At 38.0% G+C, this 20,197-nt stretch overlaps 1 protein-coding gene across 1 annotated transcript; it reads left to right on the top strand.

The window, feature by feature from the left end:
• The first annotated feature begins 1,293 nt into the window (after positions 1 to 1,293).
• Positions 1,294 to 20,064, top strand: LOC113612227 (zinc finger protein 883-like). The gene is given in 6 exon segments (XM_027091938.1): positions 1,294 to 1,521; positions 2,690 to 2,748; positions 4,736 to 4,862; positions 12,471 to 12,563; positions 17,602 to 19,082; positions 19,084 to 20,064. Coding segments are annotated over 5 exon segments (2,166 nt in total). The 5' UTR covers positions 1,294 to 1,521; positions 2,690 to 2,733; the 3' UTR covers positions 19,534 to 20,064.
• The last annotated feature ends 133 nt before the right edge of the window (positions 20,065 to 20,197 follow it).

The raw sequence follows: 20,197 nt of genomic DNA, 5'->3' as shown, positions 1-20,197 counted from the left end.
AAAGAAAATAGGAAATGCTCCATAAAGTGTGAAGGAATAATACTTTTTCAACAGCTTTGCTCAGCCCAGAATTTCAGGTGTAGGAAAAGTTGCAAAGTATATTGAGTATTTTGCTAGGCCTATGTCATAAGGAGGGCCATCTAGTCTACATAAAACATACTTGGTTGGGTTATCAGTTTATTATATAGTCATATTTAGCTTTAACACTTGGAGTTCAAGGATTTTTTTGTAGAAAATCACTGCCAAAAGCAAGTTTGTGTGCCTGATGCATAGAGAAGCCAAAGAAACCAAAAGGAAGTTTGGAGCAGATAAAGTTTTATTGAAAAGGCTAAGGAAGGAGAAATGGTGGCTCATGCTTAAAAGACCCAAACTCCTGGGTGATTTGGGGGTAAGAGTTTTTATAGGTAAAATTTCAGGCAAGAGCTACAGGGTGTGTTACTGTGGTTGGTGGTGAGCTAACAGGGTGGTGTTCAGGAATCTTGTGCTGCACCTGAAGCTACCATCCTCCAGCGGGGTTGCAGCCCCGGTTTGTGGCCTTAGTTCCTTCAGAGGAACTGAAATACATGTTGTTATGTATATCCCTTGAGGAGGAACGAGGTCCCTGCTTTATAGTTGCACTATTGGTTTTTTGACTGCTCCACCTTTCTTCTACATTCCATTCTTTCCCCTATTAGTAACTGTCTGAATCTGCCCTTTGGAACTCAGGGATGGCCTGGGAGGCTGAAGCCTTTTGCCTGCAAAAAAGCAGGGGACAGGGAAAGCTTTTTGTTCCTAGCAGGGCCCTGCAGGGTCCTGCTTGGTTTCAAAATTGCAAAAAATGAAAAAAGATATCTGTTCCATTATGAATAAACTGGTGAATTCACTTTTGAAAAAATACGCTATTTGTCCTTTACAAAGGAAGCCCACATGATGGCAAGTAGGTTAACTAATGCACAGACAGAAAATTCTATTCCATTAGGAGGACATTTACTCAAGACTATAAGGATTTAGCAATTTGGACAATCTGATTTCAGCCGTGAGCTTTCCCAGTTTTGCCCTTGAACCTCCACATACGCCAGGTATGAAGATGGCCTAAGACCCACAGTGTGACACACCCGATCCAGCGTCTCTGGGCACCGTGGACCCTTGGACAAGCATTTCTCCCATATTTCTACCCTGCAGCAGGAAACCGATTGCTCTGTTCAAAGTCAGCTTAGGGAGCGCGCAGAGAGCGAAGGGAAACGTAGTCTCTCCCCTCCACCTTCCTCCTGGTCTCTAGGGGCTGCCTCTGCGCAAGTGCAACTTAGGCCCCGCCTCTTCCCTTTTGAGTTCACAGGTCTGGAGAAGGGAAGATTGTGGAGCGTTTCTCTCGGGATCTCATGTGCGAGAACTGCGCAGCCGGGACGGGGACTTCGCGTGGCCTGGAGCTTTGCTGAGAGCTGCGTTCTTGTGGCGGGGTCGGAAGTGGTACGTCGCGGGCCGCCCTCCGGCCCAGGCGGGGCCGCAGTGCCCGGGTCTGGCCTGGATCTCGGACCTGGGAAGGTGGGTGGGGCGATCCCGGTTCTGGCCTCGTGGTCTCGGGGACAGGTGGAGCTGAGACCTGTTAGGAGCGGGGACGGTGCGTGTGGGGACGGAATGCCCGGCCCCGCCTGCATCTGACGGGGGGACGCCGGGGCGGACAGTGGGAGGGAAAGCGCGGTGGTCACGCTGGCCGTGAGCGGGCCAGAAAGCGCGGGAGGAGGGTGTGCTGGGCAGCCCTGCTCTGGAGCGGGAGAGACCCGGTCACTTACAGCAGTGTCACCGGTACTGTGGGCGGAAGAAGTAACCTGGGGACGAGTCAGGTCTGCAGAGGAGGCTGTGAATAATGCCTGCTTCATGGCGTTGTTCTGAGAATTCGATGTGGTGTCATTTGGAAAAAGAGGCAAGTGCCAGGTACTAACCGCCGAAAAAATGACAGTAGATGTTGTTGTTCAGAAGACACTTTGTTCCTTTCATTGGGTGGTTTACATAAGCCTCCCAATTATCTCGTGATAGCGGTATGAGCATCTGCATTAAACACACGTTAAGCAAAAAGCTGATCTGAGTCTCAGGGTGGTGAGGTGGTCCTGAGTTTGAGAGCGCCTGTGACTTCTCCAGGCTCACCCGGCATGTGACAGAGCCAGGAGTCGAACAGTCGTTCATACCGTTCAGTCATCAGAAGAAACTTATCAAGAGTCCCTTTTGAGAAACTGCAGCCCACTAGAAAGTACTAATTTTTAAAACTTTGCCTTAAAGCACCGCATCCTTTTTTTTGGGCATTCTGTGGATTCTCTAACTCAAGGGGTAAACAGATTTGGTAGGAAAATAGATAAAGGATGCAGCCTGTGTCTCTTTTTCTTACTGTTAATTTTAACGAAGTAGTGTCATCCTTTGCTGTACTTCAATCATCTGTTGTTCATTTTTTGTTTGTATTTAATTAAATCCATTTACATCAATAGACAAAATTATTTTTACCAAATGAGAGTGGTAGGTTTAAGCCCCGTGATCATTTCAAACTGGTAGGTGGACAGATGGTGTTTCCACAGGGTCTTTCCCTTGCCTTTTCAAGGGCTAAAGGGATGCTGTAAGGGAGGCTGCTTCTCAGCTGGGCTGCTGATGTGATTGGGAGGTGAGTGTAGGAACTGTAAGGCAGGCCAGGTGTCCTGACCCTTTGCTCTTTTTGTCCCCCTAGCTGAATCTTCACCGTCCTCTACATTGTCCCAAAAACTACCAAAAATGAACATATCTAAGGTGAGCTCTTTATTCATCAGCTACTTTGTGCTGTGATAGATTTAACTTGATTTCAGATTGCTCTCAGCTTGTGTTACACATCCTTTATCAGTGTAAGTTATTTCTCTTTTATAATTGGTTTAAGATTTTACTTGAGTCATGAATCTACACTGAATTATATTGAACACCTTTTTGTATCTTTTGGAGTAAAGGTATAGCTTGTTTTCTTTAATCTACAAATATTAGATGTAGCTAAAATGGATTTTAGAATATTAACTTACTCTTGAATTCCTGTGTAGACCCTATTTGCTTGCTCATGGGTGTGTTTTTTTGTTTTTGTTTTTAAATTTGTAACTGACATCTTTTTGCTAATATCATATTTGAATTTTTATTCCTGTATTGACAAACTAGATTAGCCTATAATTTTGTTTTCTTGTATACCTGACCAAATGTGGTATCTCGGTTGTGCTCATCTTTTCAGGGCACTTTCCTGCTCTTTTCTCTTCTCCCCTCCCCTCCCTTCCCCTTTCCTTTCTCCTATCCCCCTTCCTCTCTTTTTCTCTCTCTCTCTCTCTATTTCATATGAGAAAATCACCTGCTATATATTTCCTTAAACTTACCTCTAAAATTGGACTTTGTGAGAACATCTGCTTTTTTGTGTAGATGTAGATTATTGAATCACTTTATTTAAACAATCATAGATCTAGTCTGGTTTTCTATTTTTTTAATTACTACATTTTCAGAGAAAATTGTACATTTTTATCTGTTTTTAAATGTATTTCATAACCTTGTTGATTGTATTCTCTTATATCTGTTTTGTTATATCTATAATTTCTGTTTTCATATATTTAAATGTTTTACTTAATACAGGGAATGCTGATCAGAAAGCAACCAAATGTGTTGCTGGTAGGCCCTGTCATAAATCTAGAATTTCAGAGTCTGAGGATGGGTTGGAAATTTGTACAGGTATTCTAAATACTGAGTTGAGGGAGCATACACTCAACCATTTTGCTGGTTCCCACTTCATTAAACCAGCTGTCAGTTTCTTTTTTTAGATAGGTGATACGTTCCCCTGACTCTAAAATCTAAGCAGAAAGCAGACTCATTGAGGTCTGTGATCATTTTGAATTTTTTTTTGTGGTTCAAAGAATGAATCAAGGTTATTGTTATTACTTTTTTCTAATGGAGTTTTTTAGTCTTGCATGATTTTTTGTCAGAATATACTTTCTCCATTGAATTGCCCAGACACCTAAATTAAAGAAATGTGTGTGTGCACATATGTTTGTATATAGCATTTTTAGACTTTCTCTTCTTTTGATCTGTGTGTTTCACTTTTGTTAATATCACACTATCTAGAGGCGGCTGTATGGTATATGCCTTGAAATCAAGTAATATCAGCTCTCCAGCTTTATTGTTTTCCAAAATGGTTTTCATATTCTAGGATGTTTGCCTTTTTACATAAATATTAGAATTAGGTTCTGAATCTAAAAAAACCTGGTAAGCTTTTAATTATGATTTCATTGAATCTATAGATCTCTTTGTGGAGAACTGATACCTCCACCATATTGAACCTCCTAATCTATGAATTCAATATTTATCTCTGTTTACTAGGTGTTTTAGAGAATTTTGAGGTGAGAAAGGGCATCACCTGACTTATAATTTAAAATGTAACTCTGAGAATGGACTCTAGTGAGACAGTGGTGAAAACAGAAGAGTTAGCAGGCTCTTTCAGTAATCCTTTCAAGAAATGATGATGTTAGCAGCTGTACTTTGAAATGATCAAATTTTGAATGGATTTTGAAGGCAGAGCCAAATGTATGAAAATGCCTGCTTCCCTAGGACATTGCATATAAAGAGTATACTGTCAGATATTTTTGATAATATGAAAAGATTTTCAGTTTTTGTCTTACATTTTTAACCATAAACTTGATAGGAATTATTTCCAGAGGTATTTTCCATGTCACCTAATTTTGAATTCTTCAGATTGATGAGAAATGTGCTTTCACAGACATCAGTGTCATTCAGGGACGTGACTGTGGAGTTTACCCTGGAGGAGTGGCAGTGTATGAGCTCTGCTCAGAAGACCCTGTACAGAGATGTGATGCTGGAGAACTACAGCCTCCTTGTCTCATCAGGTGAGCCTACTTTATTATGCAACTCTGCCTAGAGTACATGTGATTTTCTGCTGCTTCTTTTTTTTTTTTTTTTTTTTTTTTTTTTTTTTGCAGTACGCGGGCCTCTCACCACCGCGGCCCCTCCCGCTGCGGAGCACAGGCTCCAGACCAGCAGCCATGGCTCACAGGTCCAGCCGCTCCGCGGCATGTGGGATCTTCCCGGACCAGGGCATGAACCCGTGTCCCCTGCATCGGCAGGTGGACTCTCAACCACTGCGCCACCAGGGAAACCCCTCTGCTGCTTCTTTTTTTTAAAAAAAATTACCTATATTGAGGTATAATTAACAGAAAAGAAAATTCAGCAAGTTTCTGTTTATAATTGAGTGAATTTTGAAAAATGTGTACAGCTGTACCAACAAAATCATGATACAGATTATTTCTATCACATGAAAATTTTCCTTTCTCAGTCAGTCCTCTCTTCCCACCCATTTTCTGATAATTATTGATCCACTTTTTATTTCAATACATTTGCCTTTTTTGAAATTTCACATACAAGGTTGTGTACTATTTTTTTGTATGGCTTCTTTCATTTAGCTTAATTCTGTTGAGATTCATGGATGTTTGTTGTGTGTATCTGTATTTATTCTTTTTATTGACGAGTAGTGTTTTGTTCTATGCCGTGTATTTTCAGTTGTTCATGAGACACTGAGGTCCTTATCAGTTTGGTGCTATCATAGGTAAAGGTGTTATAGATATTTAAGTCCATGTTTTCATTCCCTTGTGTAAAGACTCTAGTTGTGGTTTTCTGGGTCTCACGGCAAGTAATTGTACCTATAAGAACACCTGGTTTTATTGTGCTTCACTTTATTAGGCTTCCCAGATGTTACGTTTTTTACAAATGGAAAATCTGTGGCAACCCCTTGGGTCTGACCACATGTATTGCTCCCAGTTTTCAAACAGCATTTGCTCACCTTTATCTCTGTGTCATGTTTTGGTAATTCTCACAACGTTTCAAACTCTTTCATTATTTTATTTGTTATGGTGATCTGTGATTTTTGATGTTATACTGTAATTGTTTTGGGGCATCATGAATTGCACCCATATGAGATGGCAAACTTAATTGATAAATATTGTGTGTGTTCACACTGCTCCACTAACTGGCCATTCCCCCATCTCTCTCCCTCTCTTCAGGCCTCCCTATTCCCTGAGACACAATAATATTGAAATTAGGTCAATTAATAACCCTACAGTGGCCTGTAAGTGTTCAAGTGAAAGGAGGAGTTGCATGTCTCTTACTTAAAATTAAAAGCTAGAAATTATTGGTGAAGAAGGCACCTTGAAAGCCGAGATCAGCTGAAAGCTAGGCCCCTTGCACCAAACTGTCAGCTAAGTTGTGAATGCAATGGAAAAGTTCTTGAAGGAAAATAAAAGTGCTAACTCCAGTGAACACATGAATGATAAGAAAGTGAAACAGCTCAATTGCTGATATGGAGAACATTTTAGTGTCCTGGATAAAAGGTCAAACCAGCCACAACATTCCCTTAAGCCAAATACTAATCCAGGGCACAGCCCTAACTCTTCAATTCTGTGAAGGCTGAGGAAGGCGAGGAAGCTGCAGAAGAAGAGGTTGAATCTAGTATAGTTTGGTTCATGGGGGTTAAGGAAAGAAGCTATCTCTCTTAAGATGAATGTTCAAGGGGTATCACCAAGTGCTGATGGAAAAGATGCAGCAAGTTATCCAGAAGTTCTAGTTAAGATGATCAATGAAAGTGGCTACACTACACAACAGAGTTTCAATGTAGATGAAATACTTTTCCATTGGAAGAAGATGCCATCTAGGACTTTCAAAGGTAGAGAGAAGAAGTCAATGCCTAGCTTCAAAGCCCAGACTGACTCTCTTGTTAGGGGTTAGTACAGCTGGTGACTTTAAGTTGAAGCCAATGCTCATTTACCATTCTGGAAATTCTAGGGCCTTTAGAAATTATGCTGAATCTCTTTTGCCTGTGCTCTGTAAGTGGAACAGCAAAGCCTGGATGACAGCACATCTGTTGACAAAATACTTTACTGAGTATCTAACCTGTTGTTAGACCTGCTGCTCAGAAAAAAGATTCCTTTCAAAACATGCTCATTGATTATGCACCTGGTCACTCAAGAGCTCTGATGGAGATGTACAATGTGATTAGTATACTTATGCTTGCTAACACAACATCCATTCTGCAGCCCATGTGTTGAGTTGTTTTTACTTTCAAGTCTTATTATTTAAAAAATATATTTTGTAAACATAGCTGCCATAGATAGTGATTCCTCTATAGATCTGGGCAAAGTCAATTGAGAACATTCTGGAAAGGACTGACCATTCTAGATGCCATTAAGAACATTTTTGATACATGGGAAAAGGTCACAATATCCACCGGAACAGGAGTTTGGAAGAAGTCGATTCCAACCCTTATGGATGACTTTGACAGTTTCAAATTTTCAGTGGAGGAAGTAACTGCAGATGTGGTGGCAGAAACAATTAGAATTAGAAGTAAAATCTGAAGATATGTTTGAATTGCTTCAATCGCATGATAAAAATTTAATGGATGAAGAGTTGCTTCTTGAAGAAGCAAAGAAAGTGGTTTCTTGTGATGAAATCTACTCCTGGTGAAACCACTGTCCGTAAATTTAAGGGTTTATTTCTGGCCTCTCAATTCTCCATTGTTCTCTGTTTTTATTCTTAATGTGTCTATTCTTACACCAGTACTACCTTAATAGTATAGTATGGTATTGTGATTTATAATAAGAAAGATATATTTGGTCTTAATCCCTGTTCCTGGCACAGAGTTCTAAAACCCTGGCAATTTCTTAAGTGATACGAGAGATCGAGGTGTCTTACTCATAGCAAGCCCCTTTCAACCATGCCTGAGTTCATGTTACTGAGGTGACTTTTGGAAACCCCCTGAGGATATAGGCTTGTTGCCAAGAATGCCAATCAAGTGACTAGAGGGTTGGGACTTTCAGGCCCGTCCCCTGACCTGCAGGGAGGGAGGGGGCAGGGCTGGAGATTGACTTAATTACTAATAATAATTATTCCTATATAATCAAGTCTCCATAAAAATGTCTGAACTGTGGGGTTCAGAGAGCTTTGTTGTTGGTGAACACTTGTAGGTGGTGGGAGGCTGATGCTCCTGGACAGGGCATGGAAGCTTTGCCCTATGCAGCTTTTTTGTCTGGCTGTTTCTGAGTTGTATGCTTTGTAATAAACCTGGCAACCTATTAATAGTAAGCAAACTGTTGAGCTCTGTGAGCCATTCTAGCAAATTAAACCTGAGGACCAGGATGTGGGAACCTCCCATTTATAGCTAGTTGGTCAGTAGCACAGGTAGTAACCTGGGCTTGTAATTGGCATCTGAAGTGTGAGGAGAGGCAGTCTTGTGGACTCAACCCCTAGCCTGTGAGATCTGATGCAGACTTCAAGTGGATATGTCAGAACTGAATTGAATGTAGAACACCTTGCTGGTGTTGCAGAGTTGCTTGGTAGTGGGAAAAACCTCTGCACACTCAGTGACCAGCAGTGAAGTAGTATTGAGAATACATAAGTATTCTGTGAGTAGAGACAATAATATAAATGAGAAACAGTAGTGTTTTCTGTAAACAGAGTAATTGAAAAGTGTGAGCTCTCCAGTTTTTTTCTTTGTCAATTTCTGTAAAAGAAAGCTGTGATTTTGTTAGTGGTTCCATTGAATCTGTAGCTCAATTTCTGGAGTATTGCCATCTTGACAACATTAACTCTTCTGATCCATGAACATTGAGATTATCTGTCTTTCTATTTATTTAGGACTTTTAAAATTTATTATAATGATATTCTGTAGATTTAAGTGGTCAAATTTTATACTTTTGTTAAAGTTATTTTAAGTATTGTATTCTTTTTGATGCTCTTTTAAATGAAATTGTTTTTATTTTTCATTTTAGGCTTGTTCATTGCTAGTGCATGGAAATACAACTGGGTTTTGCATATTTCCTTGTATTCTGCAACCTTGTTGAACCTGGTTATTAGCTTTCGGAGCTTTATGTATTTTTGGAATCCTCAGGGTTTTCTATACTGATTTGGTTTACCTTGCCCTTCCTTTCTTTGCTGTTTTATGATAAAATTTAAGCTCATGAATTGAGACTTGGTTTTACTTTTTTAATTAAGCATAAGACGCTATATTTTTCTTTGAAAACTGCTTTAGCTGCATCACACAAGTTTTGATGTTATGTTTTTATTTTCATTTAATCCAAGATATTTCTTTAAATGCCTGGTAATTTCCTGTTTGATCCATTGGTTTTGTAGAATTTGTTTACTTTCTAAATATTTGTTTCATAATTTCTTACTGTTACAATTTTTATATCCTTTTTTGTGTGTTACTCTGGATAATATTTCATGCATGATTCAGTCTTATTAAATGTATTGAAATTTGTCTTAGGGCCTAACATATGATCCTGGGGAATGTTCCATATGTGACTGAAAATGGTATTTTTTCTAGATAGGGATTAGTTCCAGTGGGCTGATTGTATTGCTTAAAGCTTCTGTATCCTTTTAATATCTTATCTACTTGTTCTATTAAATATTGAGAAAGGAATGTGAGTGAGTATCCAAGTCTAACTTATTTATATCTTCTTTCCTTTTTAATAGGATTTGCTTCGTGTATTTTGAAACTCTGTTTTTAAGTAGTAAACCACTTAGGGTTATTACATCCTCTTGGTGGATTTTCTCTTTTAGCGTTTTGAAGTTTTTATTGATATCCCTGGTAATATTTCTTTCTCTGAATTTTGTTTGGTACTGTATAGTCAGTCAGACTTTCATTTGCTTCTTGTGTGCTTCGTATGATATATACTTTTCTCTGTCCTTTTATTTCTAACCTATCTTTGTCTTTATATTCACAGTTGGTTTCTAAGAGACAGCAAGGTTGTCTTGATTTTATTCACTCTGACAATTTTTGTGTTTTAGGGAAATGTTCACATCACTTATATTTAATGTTATCTTTGTGGTTGATACCTTCTATTTTTTTCTGTCTTTATTTTTCTTTCCTTTTCCCTGGCTTCTCTGTGCTTTTTGTTTTTTAATTTTTGGCCACACCATGTGGCATGCAGGATCTTAGTTCCCCTACCAGGGACCAAACCCACGTCCTCTGCAGTGGAAGCACAGAGTCTTAACCACTGGACTGCCAGGGAATTTCTTGTGCTTATTTTTAATGAATCTCTTTTACCCACTTTTGGCTTCTATGAAATGTACTTTTTGTTTTCTAGTGGTTGCTAAATATACATCTCTGAAGTATCAGTCTACCTTCAAGTAATACTTGTTACTTCAACTATGTCATAAGAATATTACAACAGACTATTTTCACTTTCTTTCATCCTTTGTGTTCTTGTTGTTATTGATTTTATTTCTACATATCTTGTAATCCCCATAATGCATTATCTTCTTATAGTGTTATTTTCACTTCAATATGTTTTTAAAATGAGAACAATATTTTATTTACGTATCGTGCATTTACAGTTCTCTTTATTTCTTTGTGTAGATTCAAATTTACACTTTGTATCATTTGTTTAAATCTAAATGACTTATTTTAACTTTTCTTTTAGATCAGGTCAGCTGGCAGTGGGTTTATTTATTTATTTGTTTGTCTTAAAAAGTCGTTATATTTTTCGATATATACTAGCGCTCTGAGTTCTGTTTGAGTTTGCTCAAAATTCCAAATAACTGGTTTGGGGAGAGAAGAGGAGCCTCATTTGATTTGGGGGCTATTGAAACTTAATATTTAATTTTGGATCCTTTTTTTAGCTGAGAAAGTTGGTAAGGTGAATGATACACTGAATGTGTAAGATAAGTATAAACAGTTTGAAAATCTTATGTTTGGGCATATTGACTTTTTTTTTAAGCTGCCATTTAGAATAAATCAAAGGGGAACAGAAATGTCTGCTATTCTAATATTAAAGACTTTTGAATCATCTTGGAATTGGTTAGAAGTGCAATCTTTCATATATCATCCCAGAACAACAACTTAATAGAGTGCTCAGTTGGCCGGGTGCCCATTGAAATTTATGAGGAATTCTTGGAGGCACTGAATGTGGCAGGTTTATTAAGATCGTTTAGTCCTTTGACCTAGGAGGCCAGTGACGTTTCAGAGTGCCTTTGAGGTCAAAAATTGTGATGATGACACTAAGATATTAGCCTTTTTCACCATTCACAAGTAAACGATGGAGTTTTCAAGTAACTGCGTGGCCGGACATGATAGAACGAATAGAGCAGGAGCATGGGAGAACCTAGATGTCTTATTAAAGAGATCTGTGTCAGTTTTTATTTCTAATGTAAATATTGGTGATCCATAGCACAAAATCTTTTGGAGTCTTTCAGTGTTTTTTCCCCCAGGTGATATATTTTCCTTCCCTTATTTCCAATTTGTGACTTTTTTTTATAACTTTGTTTTCTCACCATGTTCCTGTTTTCTCTATCTTCATTAACATGTGGAGTGTATTAATAATAGCAGTTTTAACGTCCTTGGAGGCTAATTTAATCTCAGGTTACATTTCTTCTTCTGTCCCATTGATTGACTTGTCTCCTTGTCATGAATCATGTTTTCCTTCTTTTCATACTTGGTCTGTTTTGATAGTGTGCTGCATGCATACTGTGAATTTTACACTGTTGGCTGCTAGATTGTCTTGTGTTTGTTTAAATACTTTAGGGCATTCCTGGGGGGGCAGTAGTAAATGACTTGGGAGTAACTTTAATCCATTAAGTGCTGGCTTGTAATTAAGCAAATTAACTAAATTAATTCAATGTTTGCTTGTTATTTGAGGTCTAGAGCATTCTTTAGGACTAATTTGGTCACAGTAGTGGGACAATAATACTCTTTTGTGAACAGTGTCTAATACCTCGTGTATTCCACATGTATTAGAAGATCTTTCCACTCTTTCTAAACATCCTGTCTGTGTTTACGCTTTGGGAATTTTTCCACCTATTGCATTTGGGTTCTTTTCCTCCACTGATGGAAGTTTTCTTATATGAATATACAAATTTTATTCAAGGTGACCTTTCTGTTAGTGCTTCCTGCTTCTCTCTCAGTGTACCTCTTTCCTCTGAAATATTTTACTCCAGAAATTCTAATTTTTTTGGCTTTCCTGAGCTCCCAGCATTGCCTTCTGTAGTTACTGAGATCAGCAGGCTGTGATTCGGTGTCTTCTTCCTGTACCATAACCTAGAAATTCTATTTCTTCTCTTCTCTCAGAGATCCTTGTCTTCCAGTACCATTGTCCAGTGTGTAATGCCTAAAGGTCATTATTTCATTGATTTTGTATGGTTTTCAGTTGTTTGGCATGTACTATTATTCCTCTTACACCATCATGGCCATGACTGGAAGTTCCTATGCAGAACCTTATTTAAACCTCTGTACATGTAGACTCAATGTTATGTATCCTTATGATTCAGGGGTTTAAGGAGATCAATTTCTTTTTAGATTCAGAAAAAACAACATTGTAGTTTCCTCTCCAAAGGAAAGGTCAAATGAGCACCATAACTATGCTACTCCCTAGAACTATTCCTTCCTTTACATTCATATGCATTAAAGCCAATGCAGCTGATCCAAATCCTAAATTATTTCCCATTTGCAGGGTATTGTTTAACAAAACCAGATGTAATCGTCAAGTTGGAGCAAGATGATCCATTGTTGTTAGAGGAAGAGATTCTAAGCAAGAGCCATGCAGGTGAGTTATTGAGTACAGTAGACAGGTCTCCAGGGGAAATAGGATCCAAAGTGGTCACTTAGAGGTGGACACCAGGAAATTGTTTAAATGCTTCCCCTTTTGAGGACTTATATCTTGAAGTTTAGAAAGAGTAGACCTAATATGATGTAGTAAGGGAGTGTGTAAGAAAAGGGATAAAATATAAGCACATTGATGTTCTCACTTTGCAGACAGTAAAATGGAAGACAGAAATCCACCTACGTAGATAGTAACTTTAAATATGAATGATATAAGCATTTCCATTCAAACATAAAATTTACTGATCTTTCATGTGGGTAATTTTCTTCAGTTTTATGCACTGCTACCTTAGATAGAAATCAAGAGTCAGTAAATTATGTGTTTGCTCCTGGTTTCTCTATTGTTTCTCTAGCCTGTTTAATTATCTCTACCCTAGTACCATTTCATATTGATTATAGCACCTTTATGACATGTTTTAATAATGAGCTGATCAAATTTCAAAATAATACTCATGAGGCTTTGTTTGGCATTATGCTAAACCTTGAATTTAACTTTGAAAAATTGAATTGAACCTTAACTAAGATCAGTGAGTCCTGAATTATTTTTAAATGTTTACTTCATTTACAATTTTTTATTTCTAATTTTCCAAATTAATTTTAGGTATGCCTCTGATACAGTCTAATAGCATTTTCTTTTAATAGTTGACCTTAGCCCATTCATATTGATTGACTGTCCATTACTTCTATAATGCAAACTTATGTATAATGTTACAGAAACTCTTTTCGGTAATAGGCCTGTTTCCTTTGCTTTTTAAAATAAGTGTATTTTTCTCCTGGTAATTTAGTTAAGTTGTACTTTGGCTTAAGTAGTGACCTTAAAAATTGTAATCTCAGGACTTCCCTGGCAGTCTAGTGGTTAAGACTCCGTGCTTCCACTGTAGGGGGCATGGGTTTGGTCCCTCATCAGGGAACAAAGGTCCCACGTGCCACGTGGTGTGGCCACAAAAAAAAATTATAATCTCATGTAATGGCTTAATCATCTATTTATTTAGACAGTATCTGATAATCACCTGATATGAAACCAGTTATGAGACTAAAATGCTTATTTTCTCTTCTGTCTCATATTTTAACACCCAACTTTAGTTTCTGTTATAATCTCTTAATTTTTAGCTTTTGAATATCAAAAATGACTATTACTTGATTTTAAAAACATATATTTTGGTTCCTAGTTTTTCACGATGAGAAAAACAGCAGGATTATATCTCATCGCTTTTGTTACATCTTCCTCCTCCACATATTGGATATATTTTTTCTAAACGTCCAAATTCTTAAGGCTTCTAAAAGAGAGTTGTAAAACAGTACAGAAATGAGAGCAAACAATTACTCTAAATTTTATGAGTGACGTGACCTGTAATGATGCAGAAACTTGTGCTTAAGAAAGTCCTGAAGTATCCCTGATACAGTCATATTCTATTTCTTGATGAGGATGATAGTTCCGTGGGTGGTCACTCTGTGGTATTATTATAATGGACAGAATAGTTGTATGTATATTTATGCTAAATTTCATATTTTTATAAATGTGAGGAGACAGATCATACAGTGAGAGATGATATTTGTTACAAATGTACTTCAGAAAGGATTTGTTTCTATAATAGATAAAGAATTCAGATCTCAAGACAAGTATCTTCTTAGTATGGCCTTCTGTGACTATTATATTTAAAATGTCACCCCTGTCCTTTCTTCTGTTTTATTTTTCTCCCAACCACTCATCATCTAATATACAATTGCCAGGTATTTTGTTTTCTGTCTGTCTCTTTCCACTGGAATATAAGATCTCTGAGAGCAGATATTTAAAATATTTCATTCACTGATTCGGCACCTGAGACAAAAACTTGGGACTCAAATGTATGTTAAGTGTTAAACTACTGAAATTGTGAGTAAAAAGTCAAGCAACCCATTAAAAAAAAAAGTCAAAGTCCATAAACAGGTATTTCTCAAAGAAGGGAATAAATGGAATTTATGAGAAAAAGTGCTCAATTTGGGTAATGTGGGAAGTACAAATTCAGATTGGATCTCATATAGTATGATTTTATACCCACTCAATTCTCAAACATGAAGAGGTCTTATGACTCCAAGAGTATGAGGATATCATGTAGGGAAGCATCTACAAGGCAGGTAGCAGAATTAATTGGTGTAAGTATTTGGGAAAACAGATTAGCATTTTCTTTAAAGTTTAACATGCCTGGGACTTCCCTGGTGGTCTAGTGGCTAAGACTCTGCTCCCAATGCAGGGGACCTGGGTTCAATCCCTGATCGGGGAGCTAGGTCCCACATGCCACAACTAAGAGTTCACATGCCACAACTAAAAGATCCAGCATGCCACAACTGAAGATCCCACACGCCACAACAAAGATCTCGCATGCTGCAACTAAGACCTGGCACAGCCAAATAAATAAATATTAAAAAAAAAAAAAAAGTTTAACATACCTGTTCCCCATGACTCAGCAGTTTCACTCCCAGATTTATCTTCTAGAGTTTCCTACACTTTTTCACTGGGAGACAAAAATAAGACTTTCTTCATACAACATTTATAAAAAGCTCAAATCTGCAAAGAACCTCAATACTTATTCACAAGTGAACTTAAAACTAAATCATGATGTAGCAATAAAACGGAACATGGTACACTGTAGGGCAATCATGGTCTATGAATCTAAAATGAAAATTGTGCATATGAAATCAAGCAGAAGATGTTTATAGGTAGAAAAATGCCATACAAATAATGGTCAGAAACATAATAAACTGAATAGTGCCTCATTATTTGGAATAAGAATGTTAAAACACACACATACACAAATTAAGATATACGTAAAACTAATGTGTGTGTGTATAAATAATTTGGTGTATTGTAATGCACCAAAAAAGAATATTCCCTATTCTTCCCTCCTCTAGGATGTAATATATAATTAATTTTGTACAGTTACATTAGGGTTGACAATAGAGCCAGGTAGGTGAGAGGTATTTCATGTTTATCGATTCACCAGTCAAATTTCTTTGACTTCTGAATCATCCTGTATATTGGCATTGAACCTGAGCCAGTGTAACCAAGAGTGGTCTGGGTAGCTCTGAAGCATACTGCACTTTTAAAGACAACTGATTTATTTTATATCACAGAGGGGTGCAAAAATAATCACAGAATGAGAGTTCTGTTCCAGATTTAGGAGCACAAAGCTGCATGAAATATATTTTATAGGATCTAAACTGGTATCAGTTGAGAGACAAACCATTATTTTAGGGATAGCTAAAAAACTGTGGACATGCCATAAATTTTAAGATGCATCCTGATTGAATGATGGTAATTTACTTAAAAATGTGTGCCTCAATGTGCATGTGTGCTCTCCAGGTATTCATTGTTAAGATAAATGGTATAGGCAGCATGTATTGTGAGAGTGTAAATTACTGGTGGGAACCTCTTAGAAGGTATTTTCTTGGTCAAGTTTAGAGAATAGCATTGCCTTAAAAAATATCTAGATTAATTGTTAGTCCTTAAGTTGGGATGTAGGGTTATGTAGAGAAAGGATGTGGGTAGAAGATAATTGTTGAAAATGAAAAATATTATTGTTGTTAAGGAACCACTGACGAGAGACAAATAGCCTGGCCAGGTTAGATTGGAAAATATCATGGAGTTGTGGAATGATAGCTAGAATATCTCATGTGCCTGAAGTTGGTAAAAAAGGTTATTTTCCAAAATGATGCCACTTAACTCTTTTTATCTGTTGTATTTAGAGCAGTGTGTTCAGTGCCATCTTAGGTTTTAGCATAGGGCTGGCATTTTATGTAGAAAGTGAAAATAACCTAGGTAAGAGCAGTCAAATATATGAAAGAAACTTTTATGAGAAATGAATAAACTGTACATTTCTAAATAGGCTTTTGGAAACAGGTTGAAACGTGATATTAAAGGATCTCAGTTAATAGAAGCTGTATGTTCAGAAGTAGATGGAATGCTTACATAGAGATTAGTCCTGGTTAAGACTAGTTTTAGGGGGAATTCCTTGGTGGTCCAGTGGTTAAGACTGCAGGGGGCACAGGTTTGATCCCTGGTCAGGGAACTGAGATCCTACATAGAGATTAGTCCTGGTTAGGACTAGTTTTAGGGGGAATTCCTTGGTGGTCCAGTAGTTAAGACTGCAGGGGGCACAGGTTTGATCCCTGGTCAGGGAACTAAGATCCTGCATGTAGTGCAGTGTGGCAAAAAGCAAAAACAAAACAAAAAAACTAGTTTCAGGAGAGTGAGTGATCATAATGAAAGGGGAAACTTGTGATTTGATATTCAAGAGAAGTTTGTTGTTTACCAGCACTGATATAATAAACTAAGGCATCAGAGCCATCATATAGAAGTGAATTCATTCCAGGTCAATATATGGTTTTACCCTTCTTGTACATTTGTAATTCTGTGAATAACTCCAGGAGGATTTGAGCTTGAGCTATAGAATTGTTTCTTTAATCAGAAAAAAATCAGTTCAATTATGAATTTATTTCAGTGTTGATGTGTAGAATAGAACAGAGGGAACTCCAGCTGGAAGCTTGTAGACTAATAAGTTCCTACCATCATAATCTTTAGTTGGAAATATAAAGACCTAGACATTGATATTCTTCCTCAGTCCAATCCCTTCTCTGATATATTGTTTGAAAACCCTTACTGACTGATTTTTCTTGTAGTTCTACTTACTGCTAATAATCAGTCATCCCAGTGTCTCATTTTCCAGTTGCCCAAGTGAATCACTTTTGAGAGTCCTCTATTAGCTATTTACTGTTCATTTCCTTATTTTTAAAATGCCAGCTATATAGAGACAATCATCATAATTTTGGTGTCCTTTTTTCTCAAGGAGTATAGGAAACATACATTTGGAATTTATTTATTTTGGGAAGATGTGGTGGCTAGAAAAAGAGTCAAATACAATATAGGGCATATATGTAAAGGCTGCATCCTATAAGAAATGTGTTTTAAGGCTTATAAGGCATTTTTATTTTCTTTATTTTATAAGACTGCAAACTTGATAACCTCTTAGAGAAAAGCCTGGCAAATCAAGGAAAATATTTGCAGCAAGACTTTTTTACTCAACTTCAGAATACAGACACAGGTGAGAAAACTTTCAGCCAGAAGTCACACTGCAGAGAACATCAGAGCACTCACTCAGAAATAAAGCCCTTTGAAATTGGAAGTAACTTAAGCCCTAATGCAGCCCTTACCATATCCCAGAAACTTGACACAAAGAGGAGCTTCTGTGATGATACCATATTTTGGCAAACCTTATACCCTCAGACTACCTTTACTGTACATCAGAGAACTCAAATGAGTGTGAAACCCTATGAAGAATGTGGAAAATCCTTCTCTAGGAAGTCATACCTCATTGGACATCAGAGAACTCATAGTGGGGAGAGACCTTATGCATGCAATGAATGTGAGAAAACTTTTACCCACATGTCATACCTCAGAGAACATCAGAGAAGTTGCATAGGGGAGAAACCCTATGAATGTATTGAATGTGGGAAAGCTTATGGCCATAAATCAACCCTAAAAAGACATCAGAGAACTCACACAGGGGAGAAACCCTATGAGTGTAGTAAATGTGGAAAAGCGTTCTATAGAAATTCTCACCTCACTGAGCATCAGAAAAGTCACGCAGGGGAGAAACGCCATGAATGTACTGAATGTGGGAAAGCTTTTACCCACATATCATACCTCAGAAAACATCAGAGACGTCACACAGGGGCGAAACGCTATGAATGTGGTGAGTGTGGAAAATCTGTCTGTAGGAAGTCATACCTCATTGTGCATCAGAGAATTCACACAGGGGAGAAAGCCTATGACTGTAATAAATGTGGGAAAACTTTTAGACATAAGTCATCCCTAAAAATACATCAGCGTACTCACACGGGAGAGAAACCCTACGAGTGTAATAAATGTGGAAAATCCTTCAATAGAAAAAGTTACCTCAGTGATCATCAGAGAAGTCACACAGGGGAGAAACCCTATGATTGTAATAAATGTGGAAAATCCTTCCATAGAAAGAGTTACCTCACTGAGCATCACAGAATTCACACTGGGGAGAAACCCTATGAGTGTAACAGATGTAGAAAATCCTTCTATAGAAAATCTTACCTCATTCTGCATCAGAGAAGTCACACAGGGGAGAAACCCTATGAGTGTAACAAATGTGGAAAATCCTTCTATACAAAGTCTTACCTCACTGAGCATCAGAGAAGTCACACAGGGGAGAAACCCTATGAGTGTAACAAATGTGGAAAGTCCTTCTATAGAAAGACTAACCTCACTGAGCATGAGAGAAGTCACACAGGGGAGAAACCCTATGAGTGTAACAAATGTGGAAAGTCCTTCTATAGAAAGTCTAACCTCATTGAGCATCAGAGAAATCATACAGGGGAGAAACCCTATGTATGTATTCAATGTGGGAAGGCTTTTAACTGGAAGTCATTACTAAGTAGACATCAGAGAATTCACACTGGGGAGAAACCCTATGGATGTAATGAATGTCGGAAAGTTTTCACCTATAAAGTCAACCTCAGGTTACATCAGAGGGTCCACACATGAGAGAAACCCTATGAATGTAATACGTGTGAAATATCTCTCTCTAGGAAGTTTCACTTCACTTGGCATCAGAGAATTCACACAGGACAGAAACCTTAGGAGTGTAACAAGGGTGGAAAGTCCTTCAAGAGAAATTCTCGTCTACCTCTGCATCATAGAATTCACACGGGAGAAACCCTGTGAATGGGTTGAATGTGAAAAAGCTTTTAGCCAAATGCCAGTCCTAAACACTTCAGAGAACTCACACTGGGGAGAAATCCTATTATTAATGAACGTGGGAACGTTTTCATCTACAAACAACCTCAGAGTACGTCAGTCCCCATGTGGGGGAAACCCTATGAATGTAATGGATATGGGGAAACTTTGACTGGAAGTGCAGCATCAGAGGACTCAGGGGAAGATCAATGAATATAATAAACCTGGAAATTTTCCCTTTGAGAAATCAACCATCAATCAACAAAACTCACAGAGAAATCTCTCATGTGTATTGTGTATGGATAGTGTTTCAACCAGATTTCAGCCCTCATTGGACATTAGAGGACTCACACAAGTGGTAAATCCTTGAAATTAATCACTTATGAACAGTCTTTCCACCAGACTACTCAATGGGTGTTAGAAATTTACACAGAAAAAAATTCCTGTGAAGGTAATGGATGAGGAAAACTTCTCTCCCCAAAGACTACCTTCAATTTAATTGTACTGGAATCCAACATGAGGGTTGTGGGAATTATGCACTTTTTATGCAAAAACCATCATCATGTAAATATGTTAGAGGATACATTTGGTTAATTAAAATACGTATGTTCTGGGCTTCCCTGGTGGCGCAGTGGTTGACAGTCCGCCTGCTGATGCAGGGGACACGGGTTCATGCCCCGGTGCAGGAAGATCCCACGTGCTGCGGAGCAGCTGCGCCCGTGAGCCATGGCCACCGAGCCTGCACGTCCGGAGCCTGTGCTCTGCAACGGGAGAGGCCACAACAGTGAGAGGCCCACTTATCACAAGAAAAAGAAAAAACATATGTTCCTATTTTT

Source organism: Aethalodelphis obliquidens, unplaced genomic scaffold (genome assembly GCF_003676395.1).
Source record: "Aethalodelphis obliquidens isolate GAN/ISIS:26980383/991018 unplaced genomic scaffold, ASM367639v1 scaffold74, whole genome shotgun sequence".
Classification (NCBI taxonomy): Eukaryota; Metazoa; Chordata; class Mammalia; order Artiodactyla; family Delphinidae; genus Aethalodelphis; species Aethalodelphis obliquidens.
Note: the sequence above shows the minus strand (reverse complement) of the source record. Positions and strands in the feature narration are given on the sequence as shown.